The 21,168-nt window shown below is 39.6% G+C and overlaps 3 protein-coding genes across 4 annotated transcripts; 1 reads left to right on the plus strand and 2 right to left on the minus strand.

Moving 5' to 3' along the window:
* Positions 1 to 1,782: 1,782 nt before the first annotated feature.
* On the minus strand, positions 1,783 to 7,880 carry LOC125749477 (vesicle-associated membrane protein 1-like). Its single transcript, XM_049026766.1, has 6 exons — positions 7,293 to 7,880; positions 7,037 to 7,063; positions 5,950 to 6,109; positions 5,602 to 5,760; positions 4,944 to 4,995; positions 1,783 to 3,446 (listed from the first exon to the last, which is right to left on the minus strand). Coding segments are annotated over exons 2-6 (390 nt in total). The 5' UTR covers positions 7,039 to 7,063; positions 7,293 to 7,880; the 3' UTR covers positions 1,783 to 3,429.
* A 509-nt stretch (positions 7,881 to 8,389) lies between these two features.
* On the minus strand, positions 8,390 to 12,386 carry mrpl51 (mitochondrial ribosomal protein L51). Of its 2 annotated transcripts, none has more exons than XM_049026679.1 (4): positions 12,171 to 12,386; positions 11,795 to 11,886; positions 11,354 to 11,461; positions 8,390 to 8,771 (listed from the first exon to the last, which is right to left on the minus strand). In XM_049026679.1, the coding sequence occupies exons 2-4, from the start codon at positions 11,877 to 11,879 to the stop codon at positions 8,575 to 8,577; spliced, it is 390 nt and encodes a 129-aa protein (XP_048882636.1). In that variant the 5' UTR covers positions 11,880 to 11,886; positions 12,171 to 12,386; the 3' UTR covers positions 8,390 to 8,574. The 2 variants fall into 2 exon arrangements, with proteins under 2 accessions (XP_048882636.1, XP_048882637.1); XM_049026680.1 differs by having other exon boundaries at positions 12,229 to 12,385.
* A 5,668-nt stretch (positions 12,387 to 18,054) lies between these two features.
* On the plus strand, positions 18,055 to 21,088 carry LOC125749638 (lymphocyte activation gene 3 protein-like). The gene is made up of 8 exons (XM_049027066.1): positions 18,055 to 18,205; positions 18,510 to 18,663; positions 18,772 to 18,989; positions 19,109 to 19,369; positions 19,480 to 19,788; positions 19,995 to 20,243; positions 20,373 to 20,491; positions 20,702 to 21,088. The coding sequence occupies exons 1-8, from the start codon at positions 18,160 to 18,162 to the stop codon at positions 20,822 to 20,824; spliced, it is 1,479 nt and encodes a 492-aa protein (XP_048883023.1). The 5' UTR covers positions 18,055 to 18,159; the 3' UTR covers positions 20,825 to 21,088.
* Positions 21,089 to 21,168: the final 80 nt, after the last annotated feature.

Consider the following 21,168-nt stretch of genomic DNA (forward strand, 5'->3'; position numbering starts at 1 on the left):
AAGTGTGGTATAGTGACCTAGTGCGATGAACCAGAAACTCAGCATGGTATGACAGAAGGACATTCAGCTCATGATCCTGATCAACCACTGCAGGACGAGCACTCTCTAAGTGAGCTAGCTACCTTCCAAGATCACAGATCTTCCGGTGACATTTGCGAGCCAGGCCACTGGCGAAAGCAACCGTGGCATCGTGAAGATAGCCCTTTATCGCCATCCAGCAGTAGACTGGCTCATCAGTTGAGCCTGTATTAAGTTAAATAAATTCTTCGAGTACAGCCTGTCAGGTCAGTAGCTGGCTGGAAATTGGGGAGAGGTGGGTAAATAGCTGGCCAGAGCTTGTCAATAAAAGACCGTATATATATATCGCCCCCTTCGCATCCTAGCTTAATCCTAACTACTTTAAGATTGAGGCGATGGCTGCGGTCCTCAAGCTCCGTGATTTTATCATCCAGGGAAATCAGCACCGTATTAAAATCAGCCAGCTCCCTGGAGTGTCGATCAGTCACAGCCTTCACAGAGGCAACTTCTTTTTGTATAGATTTCCGCCCTCAGCGAGTTCAGGTCAGTGCGAAGCTCCAAATGGTGTTGCTGGAGCGTGCCATTTAGTGAGTTCACCTGCTTTTCATTTCCGCGAGAAAGGAAGCCAGGGGAGAGGAAAGGATCTTCTCAGTAATGCCGTCATCAGAGCGGGGCACTTTCTTTTCCAGGCTGGAAAGAGCTGGATGAGGTCTGTGCTGATTAGCAACCAGCGAGAGGAATAAAAGGCCGAGCGCCGAATCCGTGTGAAATTACAAACGGGTAAGTCTCAAGGACACTGACTAAAGGGCAAAAAGGTGGATGGGACACGCGGACGAGCAGCACTAGGCAGCCATTAGAGGTGAGCGTCACGTGACCTCCCCCCTGGAGTTGATTTTGAATGGGAATATTAAGGAATCTTCTAAATCCTTATATGATTTAAGGCAACCACACAACTTTCGCCTCATTGCACCTCTCCCATGTTTCAAGGTGTGCATTTTTGTTGATCACGATCAAGTGGCACGATGACCTTTGTAAGATCCTCACATTGTGTGGGTTTTTTTCCCCGGTGATTCTGGTTGGCTTCCATAATCCAAGGATAGTTGCTCTGGTCTACTAATCACACGGAATTGCCCATTAATAAATAGTTTTGTAAGTGTAATAAATGCTTATTTACACCTAAGAACGTAATAATGAACTGATTCATCATAGATGGATGTAGACGACGTTCTTAACATTTATGATCATCTCCTAATCCATCACCATGGTCTCATGCTTTGGCTTGACTGAGAAGTATCTCCATTAAGTTCTAGCAATATTCCTTCAGCTCCCCCTGGTGGAACAAGCCAAGTACAGAACACCCATTAGCATGCAGAAGAAGAGCCTCACAGACATTCCTGGCAGCACTGTACTACATTTATTTAGCAAACACTTTTTTCCAAGTGATGAAATGGGGATCAGAAAGCAGAGTCACCCAGTCCCTAGAGAAATTGGGGCTAAGCATTGTGATCAGGGCCCAACAATGACATCACTCTTTCAGCCATAGGATTCTGACCAGAAGCACAGATTCCTAATTCATAGTACCACATACAACATGTCAATACTATCGATTAAAATAATTAAATGATGATGACGCCGTTTGTGTTTATTTACAAATTTGTATGAGGAAAGCATGTAAGAACAGCCAGATAGGCACTCAGTGGTAGATTTGGGCTGCTGAATACCGCTCCATGGTGTGTGTGATCAGAGTAAGGACAAGACGCTCACTGCATGTTGATGATGATTCTTTATTGGCGTCAGCAAAGGTAGTAAGCAAATAGGCATGCGATTAAATCAATAAATCACATCATAGTTCTGTAGCGTTTCATGGAATATTTGATCAGTTTGACTCGTCTTTGATACCTCCTCAATTTCCATTTAGCAAATGGATCTTTGTGTACATATCTCAGATTAGTCTTATTTGCAATGCATGATACTGTTTCATCTCCTTTAGAAGAACTATTTTTCTTTGCAGTGTGATTAATTCAACATCAAAACTGACATTCTTTCAAAGTTCCCAGTGCTGTTTCTTGAGTCGTTTCTTAGATATCGCATTTCAGATGTAATTGTTTTCTTCTTTTTTGACTAATTGAACATTTGATGCACAACAGCACAATTTTGATAAGATCTTTTTTTTCACTTACTGTGAATAATGATTCCCATTCACTCATAAGAAAATGTAAGCACGCGACCTGATGTAGACAGCACTGGGGATTTCCACTGAGTCTCCAGTATGAATATCAGATGGGGGAATATGTCCTCACTTATTCCTCTGTGTGTCCCTTGCTTCCACAATGTGGTTGTTCCACAGTGTCTCTTATATATAAGAAATGAATCCAAACAGATCCAGAATGGCACATTTAACATTTGAACATCAGTCTTCATCAGAGTGATTAAAATAGTGCATGCCCATCTGAACGTATAGCAAAGGCAGACAAATAAATGAAAGCAGATTGTCTGTGTCACTGGTAGTGTCTCTGTGCATGTCTTCCTATCCCCATCACCATGTACCCCTCCGTCAGTCTGTAAGATCAGCTTAAACACTGAGGTGTGTCTGTAGTAGCCGGAGCTGAGGTCTGGGTCATACTCTGCAATCACTCTGAAGCTGACATAATCTTATAGTCAAACTTCAGAGAGAGACAAACACTGGTAGCAATAAATCAAATAGAAAGGATATAAAAAGGAAATTGCCTAGAGCAAAGTATATCTGTAAAAGCTACAAGCTACAATTTGCTTCACAAGTACACACACGCACACAAAAAAATGATCATAAGTGAGATTCTCTATTAGTATTAGTAGTAATAATAGTTGCAGTAATAATAGGAAGAACTGGAAGGTTGTTAGGTATGCTCATGTCGAATTACAAATGCAGGCAGCTTTCAAAAGGTAAGATGGCAAAGCTTTCATTGTTATTGGGATTTAAAAAAACTTCTAAAAAAATCTATATCTCCTGCTCTGTTTCCCTGCACGCTTCCCGCTCACGTTCTCCACGCGAAAAGAAAACTGAAGTGCTGTTTCCCTCCCAGGCTCACAAATGCTCCCCATCTCCTCCTTCCCTCTATTTCAGACTTGCCTTATGTTCCTTCTGCCACACGTGTGCATGTCTCCTGGACCCTTCCAGAAATGCGCTGGAGCACAGAGGGAGCTAGGAGCACACAGGCAGAGAAAAAGACCAAGAAAAGACAGGGAAGGAGGGCAGGGAAAGAGCAAAGAGATATTAAAATCTACACACTACACACATTTAAGTGCAAGATGGCTGGATGGAAGACTTCAGTGTGGAGAGAGAAACGAGAGGGAGTGGGGGATGGGCTTTTCTTTTTTTTCTTCCCTCCTGTTGTCACTCTTGCATATTTATCCTTCTTCTCATGGTCCAACTCAAGAGAAGAAGTATACTGTGAAGATACAGAAAGAAGAGCATTAAGTAAGAGGATCAAAGAGATGGATCCATGGAGGGGAGGCAGAGAAGGAAGATGGAGTGAAGGCCTAGCTTAAAGTCACTCACGTTAGATAGACACTGATCAGGCATGACTTTGGACACGTTAACCTTACCTACACAGCCGCAGGCAACTTATGATTTATATAAAGTAACCCTTACAATCATCAGCTCAGAACAAATATTTCTACACTTTAAAATGAAACAACCACAGTGCCACCTCATATTCATGGAGACAAATCCAATGTGTCTCTCTCGAAAGCCTAAAAATGGCTTTTCGAATGTAGTGATAATTATCCTTGTAGAGTGAAACATTCGACATGCCATATGAATTCTGTGCATGATTTACACTTGTGTAATTTTATGGTCAACCAAAATATGCAACACCAACACCGATGCCAGCATGCAGGATTTATTCCATATCTGAGCGAGCTGATTCGCTGTCTGAGATTCCAAGACTCTCTGCCCCTGCAGGCTTCAGTATGGTATTGTACACAAAACCATTGAGTAGGAAAAACTACTCAGGAAAGTGAAATGAGGAATGATCCTGAGGGATCTGTCCCGGGAGTAGTGGGGAAGCTGCAGAAATCAGCAAACCTTCACACGCCTGAGAAGAAGCGGGATGATTACGCTGTGCAACGAGGCCATCCAAACTACCAAGCTCCTTGAATTCTGTTTCTTCTCAATGTGAAAATATTCGGTTCAAGTAAATAATTTAACATAGTTATGAGGACATTAATAATTCGCATCCCGGGCATCCATCCAGTGCCGTAATGATGCTTCGTAAACCGGGCTAGCTTGGTTTTCGCCATTTTGAAAATGTATCACGACATTTAGAGAATGATTTGCGCCTCTGTGCTAATGGACTGCTGCTATGGGGCTTGGAAAGCTAACATAATTTGTCCTTATATGTTTTATATATAACTAAAAAAAATTCTAAGGACAAAAAACAAATGTAGAGTATCAAAATGCTATTTATACATTTATAAAATACAAAGTACAAATATATTTTTACAGGGAAAAATTTACCTGCATTGCACAGGAAGATAAATATATCTGCCTGTGTTCTTTGCATTAATCATCTTTTATTAACATTGTAACATAAGCTAACCTGTACTTCTCACATTACCTATTACCCTTGCAATACAAACATCTTACAAATTAACAGTTTCAAGGCTCTAGATTCCAAATGAGCAATTTCTCACTCTACATGACAAGCGAATCATCAGCTCATTCAATCTGATGGAAGAAGGTTCTGGACTTTGCAGCAAACCAACGCGCTGCAGTTAAGTTGCGACATTTATCCATTCTCCTCTGACTCGCTGACATTTAGCCTCCAGACACCACAGCACTGATCAGACTAGCACACTGGCAGTCTTCACCAACCCATATATAATACTTAACAAGATGCATGCGAACGTGAGAGGATGATGCAAAAAGAAAAGTGGGCACTCACAGAAAATGATCCCAACCACGATGACTCCAATGATTCCCATTATAATCATCATCTAGAGGCGGCAGAAAGATCACACATTTAATTCACTTACTAAAATTTTCACCATGCGTACTCACAGTGCTTAATTTAATTTCAGCAACATTGTAGTCAATCTATTTAAGTACCTTGAATTTCTGGGCTAAATATGACAGAATTATAAATATACCAATCATAAAACACATTTTAATGGGATAGTGCAATAACAGTCCTTTAGTCTTACTGCATACCTTTCCAGACATTAACAAAGCAATCTCGGGCTAGGTTTGAACAGCTCCACACTCATAAGAATTTCTACGTTCTTGCGGCTTTGATTATTGAACACTTTTCTATTGGTTATATGTTCAGAAACTCCCTTGTCTTCCCCTGGGCTGACCTGTCTTCAGCTGCTACTGACAACCGATGCTCTAATGCAGAGTCAGTCAACCCATTAGGCAACATAAGCGGCCGCCTAGGGCACCATCTTCTCTGGGGGCACCCACTTAGCAAGTCAATTTTACTTTGTCTTCAACAGGGGGCGCCAGTGGTAACGCTTGCTTATGGTGCCACATGGGCTTTGACTGACTGCTCTAACACTCCAATGAGCATCTCCTCAGTGTTCCTACTGCTTGCACAAAAATACCTTGCAGTTCTTCCACCAGTACTTGTTCTTGAGCTTGGCGGCACAACTCTCAAACTGGGAGGCCCCGGCCTGCAGTGCATCGGCCCTGTCATCCAGCTCCGACAGCTTCTGGTCTCTCTCCAGGACCTTGTCCACATTCACACGCATGATGTCCACCACCTGAAAGGCAATGGAAGTTGTTATTACCTGACAGCCTGACAGAGGACCTAAGATCTGCTCGGGTGACATAGGCTGAATATTTATGGTAACGGAGAAAATTTCATACTTAGGTCCTGAAAGGCTAGAGTGTCTGTAGTTTCCTTCTTCCTGCCTGCCATCTTCCTCTCTTGGCCTGTCCTCCTTTCTTACCTCTTCCACCTGTGCTTGCGTCTGCTGTAATCTGCGGTTGCTGGTGAGGTTAGGGGGAGCCTGCGGGGGTCCACCTCCTGGGGCACCTCCTTCTCCTCCTGGAGCCCCTGGGGCTCCTGGAGCACCGGCCGGGGCAGCAGCATCTGGAGCTGGAGCAGACCTGGGTGGAGAGGGCATGTCGGAGGTGAGCGACAGGATAAACTGACCATGTGATAAGCAAACGACTACAGCGGCTCTGGGAAAGGTAACGACGATCTGTAAAATTGAGAGATTGAAAATGTATGTGCAAGGGCCTGAGGCACGATCAAAACCATGTATACTACAGTATACTGCTCACTGCTCACTGGAGGGTGGACTACTTAATATTACCAAGATCACACTGTAGAATAATTAGGGCCTAAAACAATAGAGGGTACACAAAAAGGAACCAACTGATCCGGAGATTATTATCACTGAGAACGCCCATCAGGACTGACAAATAAAAATTATAAGCTTGCTACATATTTTCAAATGGGTGAAAGTCATTTAAATTTTAATGTGTGAAGAACACCTTTAATTTTTACTTGAGACTTTTTATGCAGGAAGAGAGCGAGGGAGGAAAAGAAAATCGATAGATAAAAAAGGTGAATTTCCAAGATACTAAAACTATATGCAGAAGCCAAAAATTTTTCAAACTGAAACGAGAAGGGGAAAAAAATCATTGGCATCTGGTGCATAGCCAGGTCCGAGAGACCGTCAAATCGGTCACAAACCAACACAAATCTCTCTGCAAAGACAAATAAGCAGCATATATAACAACTCATATAACTTATCATGCACTATTAATAATAACACATTACAACGATAATGCTAAAATTTACTAGATACTAAAACAACACTAATAAATATAATTAATAAAGATCGTACCACTTGCATTCTGAACTGCGTCAACTGAATTAACACTCTTTAAAGCAATCATTTTTAGAATTAAAATATAATGAAAACTAGTAATGATGTTTACAATTAGAGGCTACATGATTTTATCAAGATCCGTGGCATTATTGTATTTGAGTTTAAAGCGAGGAGGAAATAGCGCATAGCTACTTACATCTCGTTTGCAGCTGTTTAAGACTCACTGACAGCAAGGTGGGATGGAGAGAAAAAGAAAGAATGAAAGAAAGAATGAAATAAACAAAGAAAGAAGGAAAGAAAGCAAGCTCAATTCAGAGAAATTATACCAAAACTCTGAGATATTTCTCTTTAGACTAGAGATTGATTATTTTCTTTAACAGGAGGGACTATGTATTTGCTGATCAACGCAGAAAGTGCCGCAATATTGGGACGCGCGTCGGACGATAATTCACCCCGGTCGAACAGCTGGATGGGAAGCCAAAAGTGAAAGATCGCCGTGCAAGACGCCTCTTCTTTTACATCCACATTCAAGGTTTATCCCCAGATCCACGTGATAACTTATAAAGCAGCAAACAAAGAGTAACAACGAATAAGGCGAACAAAAAACGAATGCTTTGTATAGCAGAGAATTAAAATATAATACGGTCGAAGGAGTTGTCTGCTCAAATGTCCCTATTTGTTTTGTGGTGAGATCAGTTGAGGTCCTGAGTTTATTTCTCGATGCATTTAAATTCCGTCATTTATATCCTCTTCGGAAAATGCGACTGCAGGCGCTCCTCGCGTATGTCGAATTGTAGGTTAGTGCGGTAGTTAGTGAGCGTATGTGCGCGGTGCCACTATACTGCAATAATGCGTCGGTACTCTCTCTCTCTTTCTCTCTCTCTCTCTCTCTCTCTCTCTCTCTATCTATCCTTCTTCCTTACGCTACCGGACTCTTAACAGTGGTGCGGTAGCTCTTTCCTCCGTGCTCCCCCTCCCACCCTTATTCTCCACTTTGCAGTACTGCAGATCCTTCTCCCTTGCTCCCGGATAGGGCGATGGGACGACACTGCGGAACATGTTTCTGTACATAATGTCGACTCGGCTTTTTTTCCCTCCCCCTGCTTCACTTCCAGCCACTCACCCTAAGTGCTACCCCCACCCCAGGCGTTCGCAATCCAGTTTATTTATTGCACACATGCATCCAATGCCCTTGCTTCTCCATATCCGACTAATAGGCTGTATTCATATACTTCAGATAATTTCCTGACTGAACCTTAGTATTTTCATGCAGCCGGCTGGGATTGCGAGGAAAGATGTAACACAATAAAAAAGACAACATGAATAGAAAATGCACGATGAAGTGCTAATGAATGTATAAATTTGTTTTCTCAAGCAAAGCAACATTTTGATGCAATGGCGATGAAACAAAACTGATATCTCTGTACTGTGTGGTAACAGTTTAAATTACGTTTTGGTTAGAAGAGACCTACCGTACTACGCATCAGAGAACATTTGGGACCTTTTTGTGACTTATGCGGTAATACGATGCAGATAAAAATCAATTCAGTTTATTCATGAACACGTTTATTGGTACTTTCAAACAGTCCAAATACAACAAAATACTCCAATTATATTACTGAACTGACATCATTAATAACCAAGAAATCCATCACACAAGATCCCGATCCTTCCCGAATTGGCCAGCGGTAACACGGGAGTCCGGGTGGGATAAGATCAAGTTCAGTGCTGGGATTAGCGGTGTTTGCCGTAGCGGTTTAATCTCCGGTATAAAAAGCGGATCCTCTTCTCCAGGTTGTGCCGGTCTGTTGCCATCATCTGGTCTCCTACCATTCTTTTCTTTCGCGTCAAACGCTGGAACTCGTTGCCACGGAAACCCCGTAACCAGACGGGGCCGACAATCAAATCCCGTGGATGAGCTTTAAAGTCACCTACGGAACATAAAATAAACGTGCACTGATTATACTGTACCAAAGAGATATTAGTGAATATTAGTGAGATTAACACGTGTTTAACCTGGACACAGCATCACTTTCAATATTAGTGCTTTCATCTACATTGTTAATATGAAGCCAAGCCCAGTTGTAAAGGAATAAATAGTTATAAATACAGGGGCGGATGAAACAGGTTGCCAGATAACAGTGAATGTGCACACAGGTACACACACACATCCACAACGTTCTTAAATGTTTGTGGGAACTCTCCAATCATTTCAATTGGCATAACTGTACTTTCAATGATAACCCTTAACCTGTAGCCAGCTCTAACCTTAACCAAAAGTAACCAAACAAAAGACAGGACTTTCTTGATTGAATTCACAGATTTTTTATAAATTTGTGTTTTCCCCTATGAGGACCAAGAAAATAGTCTCAACAAGGTAAAAATAACATGTTTTTATCATGTTGTGATACATAATGTAATACATACATGACCACACACAGAGACACACACAAAGGACAACTGACTAACTCCCTTTCACACACACACCTTATAGGAAGAGCCCACACAAACTGCACACACAGAGCCAGGGCAGGACTCACACCCTCAAGCCTGCAGCTGTGAGCAAAGGGTGCTGCCATTAAAGATACAGCCAAAGATATTTATTCTTTTTTTAATTAATAAAATGTACCTCAAAGTATAATGCTTGTTTGCAAAGTACTAGAAGCTAATGGAAGCTAGACTGCTCAAAGAGCTTGTGCCAGTTTTCAGTGGGTATCAGACAGAGACTGAAGAAATGAAACGGACGGGACAATGAAATTATGGAAAGTATTTACAGTCTAAAAAAGCAACAGTGAATGTAGCAGGGTTGTTTATTATGGTATACATATTTTTATGTCACAAAAAAAGATCTGTAAGGGATGGTAGTCGATTAGCTTCCATCTGCAAAAGCAACCAAAACCGGTCAATTTGCCAGAGTAAATATCATTAAAACCATCCAATTTTGTGAAAGAAGGCCAAAAACGCAGTGAAATCTACAATATTTAACAAAACAAACAATATTAGTAGAATGATACTTAATTTCAACAGATTCTAATGGATTAAAGACAAAATTATTGAATTTCATTAATAGAACATTTTACTAATTTTCTTTGGTAAAAGTACTTTCTAGTCAATAATGAAACTATAAAGAAAAATTACAACTGCATTCTGCGCTGTGACCAGTAGATGACGGTGATACACTGGAGTCATTTAACTATAATGAGCTTGTCTCACTGCAGACCTATGCATCATGTCTGTGGGTTAGCCAAAACACAGACCATTTTACCAACAAAAAGATATCACATTAATCCTGTATAGTGAGACACCTATGAGGAAGTATTCTGGTTGAGACTGAAACATCCACATAAAACTCTTTAATGCTAAATGAGTCATTTCCTCTTAAATTAGATTACAGAAACCTGCCCGCAGTTTATAAACTGCTTAAAACTTCACTGAGCCCACAAACTGGTACCATTATGGTGCTGAGCTGTCACTAATCAGGTATGATGTTGGTTAGCAACGACAAACTGATAACCAGGCCAAAAAGACATCTACCTGCCCACTAACTGTTCTCCTCTATGGCTGTGCATTTCTAACAGAACTGCAACTCGAACAAAAGAACAAATGAAAAGCAACTAAAAACGAAGAAGTGATCCGTCACTATTCTATCCTCAGCTATGAGTCAGAGCCCTGGCAGCATCCCAGCGGGCTCCACTCATGAAGATGAGTGAATGCCAGCCCCTCTGCAGCGCTCTGGCCTGCCAAGATGGGCCGCTGCTGGGAAACCCCCAGATCACAGGGGGCAACATGCTGAGTGTGAGGTGCTCCAAACGTACGTTCCATGTCAAAGATCTGTCTCTCATTCAATGGCAAAGGGCTGTTCGTCCATGACCTCGAAAGCGCTGGGGATTGACAACCGTGGGACCCAGACATTGATGTCAATGTCCAAAGGGGAAAGGCGTGTGGCTCAGTGAGTTAGGATTCTGTGCCTGTGACTGGAAGTTTGATAGTTCAAATCCCAAGGATTGCAGAGTGATGTCACTGTTGGACCCCTGAGCAAGGCCTTTAATCCTAATCACTCCATGCCTTCTCAATTGTATGCTGCTTTGGATAAAAGCTACTGTTAAACAAATGTAATGCAAAGGATCAACTAGTATTACAAGTGATTTTGCTGCAGAGAACTACAAAAATGATCAAAAGTGGCCAAGGTAACACTGATATAATTGCCTAAAATACAGAGGTCTTTAGGATCTTTCAGTCTGATAAGCAGTTAAAGTCTTTATATATAAATAAGACATATTACTGTTAAATTGTATATACAGAACCACTAAATGCTTATAAGCCACATGCCCCTAAATGAAAAGCAGTACAGAAGGAGAAAGTATTTCCATAGACTGACTTGAATCAAAATTACCACTAATGCATGTTACGTCTGGGAAGAAACCAGTGCATTTTATTTAGGAAAGTTTTACTGATACTCCAGCTGACAATAACCAAGTGTGTATGTATTTGGTCAGTTCAGATACATACTCACCTAATATTCCAATGTTGTCATTGACACCAAAGGCGACACGCTTCTCTGTCCATCTGTCTATGTTTCTGGGTTTAGGAATTGCGTGCATGCGGATCCTACTGCAGACACCTATACAAGTCAGAATGACAAAGCCCTCAGTCCCTAAAGTAGCAGCACAAGCTGATAAACAAAACCAAAACAAAAGCCACAGTGAAAATAGGCTAAGTAACCAAACGAAAAGGATGCCAAATGTTTATGCTTTAGTTGCTTAGCAATTGCATTTTTCAATGCAATAAAAATGTTAAAGTTTGATATTTCCTGAAATAGTAATTGAACCAAGATAAAACACAAGAGAACCTACAACGTTTTAGCCACCATACCATCTAAGCAGTTAACCCCAGATCAGAGATGTATGCAGAATTATTATTATTATTTCTTTTTTATTATTATTATTTCGTGTACCAGTGGAGAAGGACCTAGGTGACTGGATAAGTGTAGAATGGCAAAAGGACGCTGCGGCTTTTAGCAATCCGCCTATTATAGACATGGCGTACCTGAAAAAGAGAGCAATTTCCAAGATTATATATTATATCACATAGTTTTTACAACGATTACTGCAACACCGTGCGACGAAATGACGATACAGACCTCAGCACTCTGAGTGACATTGAAAACAGTCTTTTCACTAAAATCAGGATGTTAAAACTACCCATCTTACTTTGTTCAAAAAAATAACCACACAACTAATAATCGTAACAACAAGGTCTTACATTATTTATAGATTTTTTTTAAAAAAAGAACAATTTCTTGCATGCGAATAGGACATCCACAAACTTACTATTAAACAGCTGGAGGTGACTTAAACGGATAAGATGCTGAAATATATAATTATATACCTTCTCAGTTTAAGAACGGAAGGAAAAATACGAATTTAGGCTGGACTTTTAAATTACATAACGTTTTCTTTTGCAGTATAGTTTCATTTATAAATGTCACATTTCGCCTCAAAAAGCAGCCATTTTACGACACATCCCACAATGCATTTCGAACTGCGATGTTACCGTAAAATGTCGAAAGGAGCGCATTCGCATTTACACCCAACACACACATGCGGAACTTACCCACTAGATGGAAACGTTAACATAGCTGTATTTCCAAATTGGTAACTAGTTAATACTATACTTAGGTGTGTAGCAAAAAAATTATGGGCCCCTGACACTTCAAATCTTTCAATCGGTTAAAGACAGGGGAATAATGTTCCCCCTAGCGTTACTGTATAATTTCTGATGTTCAAGGATGCTAGAAAGTGCTGCCCCCTTGAATCTGCCGGGGTAACGATGCCCCTCCGATTCCCCTTAGTTAAATAATACAACGAAATAATCTGTCACATAAAACACGTCTATTATACTTTATATTTTATTTCGTAAGATCTATACTAAATTAAATTAGTAATGCTCCACACAATCATATTGGCAAAAAAGAGGTGCCAGTAAAAACGGACAGACTAGATCAAAACAAATGACCACTCCTATACCACATTTTCCAGCGATCAAAATTGACATAGCTTCGTGCATGTGCGTATTGACACTTTCGTTCTTACTGTTCGAAGACACATAACAAACTAGCTTAATGGAACGTAACGTCGCGTTCACAGAAAATGGTAACTTTTGAAGACGTTTACTTGACGTCAATTTCTTAATAGCTATCGTAAGTTGAAATAAATGGAAAACTAATGATAAAATATTGGGAGAGGTAGAGGTAAATGTAATTTTTATTGCATATCGTCATTATAGTCGTATGCGATTAAAGTAGACCCATGGTCAGATTTTTAAATGACAAATATGACGTTTCAATATTATTTGGGGAGCTGTGTTCGGTAAAGGGTAAAAAAAACATTAACAATTCTTCGTAGCTCACCTTTCTAAGTATAAACATCATTAAAACTCTAAATATGTGAAATGGGATTTAACACGTAGCCTAAACTGAAAACGTTGTTTCAGTTATGGTTTATTTGGATTTTGCATGCTGAATATAAATATATAACATATAATGAGACAAAGTATTTGCTTGCAATATGAATGTGAATATTACAAAATTCTGAACGATTTTGTGGCTCTTCTTGCATACAGAAAAGTTGCACAACTATTTTCAATATTATAAGTAAAAAAAAAATCAACTTTTCTACAAGTCATGAATTTGTGCATTCTGTAATTTATGCCCTGCTTTTAAATCAGCATATATTTATGTAGGCCTGTACAGTATTACTATATGGACAATGGATAATTCTTGGATATACAGTGGATATACACTATCAGTCGAACGTTTTTGCACACCATGGGTCCACTTTTCCACACCACTTTTCCATTCATTTCAAAAACTGCAGATTTTTCATTCTTGTTAAGCACTGAAAAACTGACAGAACATATGTAAATGAAAATATAAGTCACGTAAAACAAGTTTCTTTTATAACATGGAAAGAGTATGTAACAGTGCATGCCTGGTACCCTATTGACTTGTTGTGTGCTGATGGCATTGTTAAATTCTACGCTGTCCATTAATTTTAAATGCACTAGTTAACTGTTTCATCCCATGAAACAAAGAAGTACTTAATACCTCGAGTTTTCTCTGCTGTTATAACTGCTGGAGGAGGTTATACTTTGATGAATCAAAGATATGACATTTTTCTGCTAATAAAGGTACTCAAATGGTGAACATACTGTAAATGTATTTGTTAGCAAAGAACATCAAGTGTATTTTTAGTAAATGTTGAGTGACATGCATGTGAAAAAACTTTTAACTGGTAGTGTGTGTGTATATATATATATATATACACACACACATATATACACATAAAGTACCAAATAGCACAAATAAAAGAAATATATCTAATTTATTTTTTAAACATTGCTAAATAAATCAGTTCAATCTTGTGTTATATCTAAAACACGATATTCATTTGTGGGCCCCGCTGCATATTGTTTGATAAAGTAAGACCTCAGAATAATCTGAAAATAGAGACTGTTGCCCCATTTTTCCTTATAAAACCATGACAAAATGATGATAACAGTCTCTTGTTTAGTGCCATTCTGGTAATCAACTCATAAATTAATATCGGTAACCACACAGACTGCTTTACTTACGTAAAAGTTGGTCACCGTCTAAAAATAAAAATGGCTGAATGGACTGGAAAGTCACATCGCAAACTATAACTGCAAGTACACATTCATTTATCTGTCATATAACTGTCTTATTTCCATTGAAATAAGGCCATGATTCGAGGCTGGGGTACATACAAAAATTCTCTATGCCCTTAGCATGCTTTGCATGCATAAATAGTGAACAAACAAGCAACAATCAGACTGAGGATCAGAGGAAGAATATTTTCTGGAACAAATGACAAAAAATGCCAATCATTCGTTTTACATTTTAACATAGTTGCCAAGTATGAATATTTTCCAACGTGTTCGCAATTTGCATGTGTTTCATGTTAACTTTTTCCATGTATCAAAGGGGGGTTTCGTTGAATATGAAAAATTTGATTGCAAGGGCTAATTGATGCAATAAAGCATAAACAATGAAAAATAAAGCAGATCATCAGAGGGCCATGATAACCAGGTTGCTCGTAGGAAACTCTGAATACATCAGAGGAATCAGGTAAGACTAAGACGGTTTAGAACTATGCAGAAGCTATGCGATAAAATGTGAGGTTCTGTGTTTTAAAAATTCATTTGAATATCTCTGTTTTGACGGGAACAGTGTGGGAAGGTGCGTAACTACTTTGAAGAGGAAATGCTAACCCAAGGCAAAGCGATGTATATACACACGTGGGAAAATGTGGTCATGTTACACAAACATCTCGTCATAACGTCTGTTCAATATCTTCTCCTCCACTTACCATTATAAGCATGCTCTAGTTTAGCTACTTACACGTGCCAGATAACTTCACATAGCTACATTTATTCTGGGAAATTAAACATATGCTGAAAATAAGCCGAGTTCAGTTGGCCTACTTAGTTTTTTAAACGTTACATAAAAGTGAAACTGGTATTTTGGATTGGGATACATATATATTTTAATAAGAGAAAGCATATTCTTAAGTTAGTATAAATATATTAGTTAAGATTAAGCTTAAATATAATAACACAAATATTAAATAGTTGTTTATTGTAGTAGTATTAGTAGCAACGATAGTATTAATCATAATAATATTTATCAGTGTGTTATTTAAATTGTTTTTGGGTTAGTGTTGGTGTTAGTCAATATTACACAATATCAGTCTTATTGTGTATGTTTTAAATATTTAAAAGCTTGCAGTTGCATAATTTACAAAGTAAATCATACCAAAGATTTGTGTTTATGATAAACAAATGGTTGTGTCTCTACAATACAATATTTGTTACTTACTTGGCGAAAGCCTAGTTTTAAAATTTCATCAAATTATGCCAAAAGTAAAAAAATGAAATATGTAAAAATACTAATAAAATGTAGGGTCAAATTTTTTAAAAATGTTTTCACTGATAATAGCCACATAGCATGAATTAAAAACCCAAATACGACTGAACCAATAAACCTACGAGTGGAAAAAAACCCACCAATATTTGTGAGCAACACCAACCAGTCCCATGTTCATCACATACCTCACTCAGCTGACCCTGTTTATTTCTAATAATTAGTAATCGCACCAACAAAGTTTCAGTAAGAGGCTAAAAATCTCACTTTGCAGTCTCACATCTTTGTTTTTTTCCCAACTCACCTGCAATTAGAAAGGTTTTAAAATTAAGACATGTACTATGAATTAACTATTCAGCCTCTCCCCAGGTTACTATGGGGTTATGTAATGATAAACCTATTGTAAGGTGAAAATGCATACAGTACACCTAACCTAACAAACATCATAGCCTAAAAACATGCTTAGAACACTTACATCAGCCTACAGTCAAGTAAAATCATTAACATAAAGCCTATTTTATAATAAAATGTTGAATACCTCGTGTAATTTATTGAATAATGTACTGAAAGTGAAAAACAGTTACCCATCATAAAGTCTAAATATTGTAATTGTATGTATTAAAATGGTAGGTCCCTCTATTTTCCATACAGAACAGGGTGACGGTGAGCTTGAAGGTTCTGGGCAGCAGGCAGGGAACAGTGTGGATGGGATGCTAGCCCATGGCAGGGCACACACATGCACTCTAATACTGAGAGGCTCTAGTTTAGAGACACAAATTCACCCAGAAGTGAGGGAGGAAACAGGAGTTCCCAGAGAATACCCTACAAACCCAGGGAGGCCATGTTGACACCACAAACACAGAGCCTGGGGGTGTGAGGCCACCCACTGAAACACCGTGCTGCTCCACTGCAACAGTAAAGAGTTCAATTTCCTGGTGTACAAAAACACTTGGCTTTCATAAAAACAAAAAATCGATTGCTGCAATTATCCCCTTGAACTACATAGATGTAATATAAAATATCTGCAAACTTTTGATGTGAAAATAGCAGTGCTTAAATTCATGATGTAGAACAAGCAATAAGGGGATCGCATTGTTTGTGGTATTATTGTTTGATGCAGCTGTATTTTCTCGTCAACAATGCAATTTATGTTTTTTTTTTAATATTTGTCTGCATTTTGGAAATTTCTTGTTTGAACATAGGTAAGGTTAAGGGTTACGGTCATGGTTGGGGTTATGTTTTTCTGCATTCGTGGAAGTCTGAAAGTTTGCAGGCGACATATTCCGAAGTAGAGCGATGCGAAATGGTTGTTTTGGAGGAAAGTGTCTATCAAAAACAGAGAGAGAGAGAAAATAAATGTAAAATGTAAATGCTTTTTAAAAATTGCCGGTAAAATTTGTAGCTGATAAGTTTTGCAGTTAATAATCTGATTTTTTTTTTATCATTGAAAACATGATAAATGATAACCACAGCCGCTTAGGGGACATGGGAATCAGTGTTGGGTGGGAAAATTAGGTAGGTTTGTTAAGAACAAAAAATCTATGCAAAATAAGGAAGGAAAATGAAAGATATGTAAAACTAAGGGGAGGTATTGTTCATATTCAAAATTGCTTTTAGGAGGTAATAATTGCCATTGTGGGGACACAGCCCCTCACATTGAAGAGATAAAACATCAGAAGACATGTGAGAGAGAATTCAAGGGAGAGAGTGAGTCATATTCTTAGTCTCTTCTTAAAATCAGTTCCCCTCCACCAAAACAACGCCACCTCTCTTCCTTTCTTATTCAATTGCACTCATTACTGGAAGACACGCTCCCTCAGCTTGCTGACAGACCTTTCAGTAAATAGATGAGCCAATATAACTGAATTTCCTAATCATTCCTCTTAACAGACATCCAAGAAAAATAAAACAAAGCGTTTTCTCTTAAGGCGTGGAGGTTCTGAGAATTTTATTCTCAGCACAGCACAAGAATCACTTGAATATTTGGCGTTATCGAGATGTGATGTCCCTCGGCAAAAAGAAGTGTTTTATATTCAGTTTGAAAATGAATTTGACAGAAGTGTGACAAAAGAAAGACAGGGGGCATGTGGGTCTCCCTGGAAGATGTGTTTTCTTTGCAAGTTTCCGAATTGCGTCACCAAGAGTGTTACACGCCACATCAAACGGCGATTTGAACGTAGCATACTGCAACACCAAGAGGGAGTACCTTCTTTCACTTCCACCCTCGGATTCCCACCCCCAGGAAGATATATACAAATCATAACTTTAGAAAGGCAAAGACACGCAGGACGTGACAGCGACAAGTCCGGGAGGTAAAAAAAGAAGAACAGGCAATTCACGTAAAATAAAGAGAAAAACTGAAGAATTCATTAGCAAACATGCTGGCATTGATAACCTTGCTGGGAACTATATTGTTTATAAATGGTAAGAGATATTAATGTTAGTTTTTTTACTTTTAAACATGGTTGTGATTTCATCATGCCCATCAATACTAGAATTGCAACACAAATATTTTTCCCAGAGAATTGCAATTCTTTTTTTTTTGTTTTAATGGGTGGATAATTTAAGAGAAGAGTGTGTGTGACTGAAGTATAATTGAAAGCTGAACGGATATCTTCGATTAATAACTGGGTTTAATAATTGCTACATTCCTGGCTGAGCTACTGTCTTGCGAATGCTCTGATGCAGAGTTTAACACATGTATGCATTTTTTGTCTGTGTTGACCAGTCATCTGGAGCGAGGGGACGGAGGTTTTGGTTGCATCCGGGTCTATGGCGGTGTTGCCCTGTGTAGTCAGCTCCTCAGTTCAGACACCCTTGGCCGTGCAATGGGTGAAGGCCAACATAGCGCAGAGACCCGACCTTGGCTCGCCCCACAGCTTGTAAGTCAACTCTGATGTTCAGACAAAAACTTGAGTGTGCGCCATCCTCCCCATGCTGGCCGCCGGGGGAGAAATGCTGAATTGGCTGTCAACTCTGTGCTTCTGCAGGGCGCCAAGCTCTGTGTGGAGGGTAGATGCCAGCGGAATGGAATTCCGGGGAATGGGAGTCGGCCAGAGGTCTGGGTGCCCCCACACTCAGTTTGGCAAGGGGGAGTTCAGCCTCCACATAGAGGAAGTCGAGAATGAGGATGCAGGAACCTATATCTGCACCGTTATGACAAAAGCTGTAACCATCCAAAAACAAATCTCTCTGCGGGTGATTCAAGGTGGGAAGAATGAAACATCCTCAAAATAAGCAATTAAGAAACGTGGAAAGTATTGTATGTTTTAAGACTGGTGCTCACCATTATTCTATATGATGATTCTGTTCCTGTCTTTCCTACAGTGTCCTTCTCTTCACATCAGCCACTCGAAGGCAGTAATGTGAAAATTGCTTGCGATATCTTCCCTTCTTCATCGGGAGCTACAGTGAGCTGGAAGTTCAATGGCACCCCTATTACACCTAAAAGACCAAACCAAATGTGGAGAGGTGCCAAGCAAGAGATCAACCTTACAAGGGTTTCCGTGAAGAATATGGGAAACTGGACCTGTATTGTCCAGTACAAAGGACAGGAGGGAAAGGCAACTCAATCCCTTACTGTGATGGGTGAGGATTTATGAGCTTTTGTTGATTGCCAATAGTCATTCTATGTACCGATAGATGTAACTAAAAAATTTAAGTCACAGTTTGAGTCTCATTGCAAGGCTTTCTTCCAGGTATCACCAGTCCTGCAAGTGACCTGACTGTCATCTATGCTGAATTGGGCTCTCCTGTGCTATTGCCCTGTGTTTATTCAACCAGCCTGACCCCAGAGAACCCAAGTTGGACAAGAGTGTCTGACTCTGTAGGCCGTTTGAAGCCCCTTCCTCCCTCATTCCACATCACTCCACTCTCATCCAAGACACCCTGGAACAGGTCGGCATGGATCGAGAGGGTGGAGAAGGAGGACGAGGGAATCTACAAGTGTTTGGGTTCAGTGGAGAGGAACAGAATGGAGAGACAGCTGTCGCTAGTGACAGTCCAAGGTGAGCCGTGTTTTGAGTTGTCTTCAGCTAAACGTCTAATGGTGGAATCTAAGTCAACCCAAGGGTCCTGAAAATTAGAAAGGAACTAATTTGGCTTAAGGGACATTTCCCTGACCTTGAAGTTACCTGTTGATTGTAAATTATTCTTTTTTTTCATTTTTGTTGTGAAAAGCTTTAAGGAATGCGTGGTGTGATTTGTTTTTCAGTCTTAAAAACAAGTGGGGCAGGAAATGGCGGCTCGATGCTGACCTGCCATGTCAGCAACACGACAGGCATCACTAAGTATGAGTGGGTAGCGGTGACGGACGAGACCAACAACACCCAAAAAGTGACACCTTTTCACTGGGAAAAGACATTGAAGATTGAAGAAATGACAGGGAATTCCAGATATTTATGTCGATATTTTGGGGAGAAGGGAATCCTGGGAAATGCAACATACCATGCATCTTTTATGAGTAAGTCTGGCCTTGTGGTGTATTTTGTTAAATATGACATTAATTGGTTATTGTTGTGAGGATAATTAATATCATATTGGATATTTCTTGATAAAACACATAAGACTTCTTCTCCTGATGTGCTCCTAGGCGCTTTGGAGCAGACGCAGCAATCAGGACCTCTGAGTGCTGGCATGATAGCGTTCCTTGTCATGCTTCTCTTGATGTTGCTGCTAGTTGTGATACAGCTGTGCAAAAATCATCGAAGGGTAAGTCCTGCACTCCTTCCTACTCCTGCTAACTTCCTGATACCACCAGTACCATCCGTAAGGATGTGTCAGCTCTACCGCATTCGCTAATCTGTGCCGTTTTGAACATGCCATCACTCGTTCCAGCTAGCATGCTCAGAGCACTAATCACTCTAGCTAACCAGTAAACTTTCCCATAGTGAACCCCACCATTTGTGCTTCTCTCCATAGCGGAAGATGATCCTTCCTTATCCTGCCCTTGAAACCATCGTTCACTCCTTTTACAACGCTCAAGAACGCAGCGAGCAGAACAGAGCAGACACCAAAGGGCAGAATGACCAAAATACTCTGTAGATCATGTCAAAAATGACCATTTTATCTCCTGGACACAAATCAATCTTCCAGTCTAATGATACACAGAATGTGTTTAGAAAGGATTGGGTTCGATTTATCCAGCTCATTGTTTTGTAATGATGTAATACCACTACCACAGTGGATGTCAGTATTCATTGCTGAGCATTTTATGTAAGCTATTTTGTAAACAAAATTTTTTTTATGCAGGCATATGTAGCAATATTTCTCTTTTATAAGTATTTGAATAATTTTTCTTGTGTCATGTTTTACATATAATTTAAATAAACATATATTTTTCTCGACTTGTTTTTTTCATCTTCATATTTAAACCAACATTCGAAATG

Source organism: Brienomyrus brachyistius, chromosome 9 (genome assembly GCF_023856365.1).
Source record: "Brienomyrus brachyistius isolate T26 chromosome 9, BBRACH_0.4, whole genome shotgun sequence".
NCBI classification, from domain to species: Eukaryota; Metazoa; Chordata; class Actinopteri; order Osteoglossiformes; family Mormyridae; genus Brienomyrus; species Brienomyrus brachyistius.

Excerpts from the sequence above, each read along its gene's own strand:
- LOC125749638 (XM_049027066.1), top strand. The coding sequence starts at position 18,160 with ATGCTGGCATTGATAACCTTGCTGGGAACTATATTGTTTATAAATG. Across the intron at positions 19,789-19,994 it reads GTCGCTAGTGACAGTCCAAG|TCTTAAAAACAAGTGGGGCA; the intron begins GTGAGCCGTGTT and ends TTTGTTTTTCAG. Across the intron at positions 20,492-20,701 it reads TGTGCAAAAATCATCGAAGG|CGGAAGATGATCCTTCCTTA; the intron begins GTAAGTCCTGCA and ends TTCTCTCCATAG.
- LOC125749477 (XM_049026766.1), bottom strand. Across the intron at positions 5,761-5,949 it reads CGCAAGCACAGGTGGAAGAG|GTGGTGGACATCATGCGTGT; the intron begins GTAAGAAAGGAG and ends ATTGCCTTTCAG. Across the intron at positions 4,996-5,601 it reads ACTGGTGGAAGAACTGCAAG|ATGATGATTATAATGGGAAT; the intron begins GTATTTTTGTGC and ends TGCCGCCTCTAG.
- mrpl51 (XM_049026679.1), bottom strand. The coding sequence starts at position 11,879 with ATGTCTATAATAGGCGGATTGCTAAAAGCCGCAGCGTCCTTTTGCCAT. Across the intron at positions 11,462-11,794 it reads ACCTAGGTCCTTCTCCACTG|GTGTCTGCAGTAGGATCCGC; the intron begins GTACACGAAATA and ends TGACTTGTATAG. Across the intron at positions 8,772-11,353 it reads TGACAACATTGGAATATTAG|GTGACTTTAAAGCTCATCCA; the intron begins GTGAGTATGTAT and ends TATGTTCCGTAG.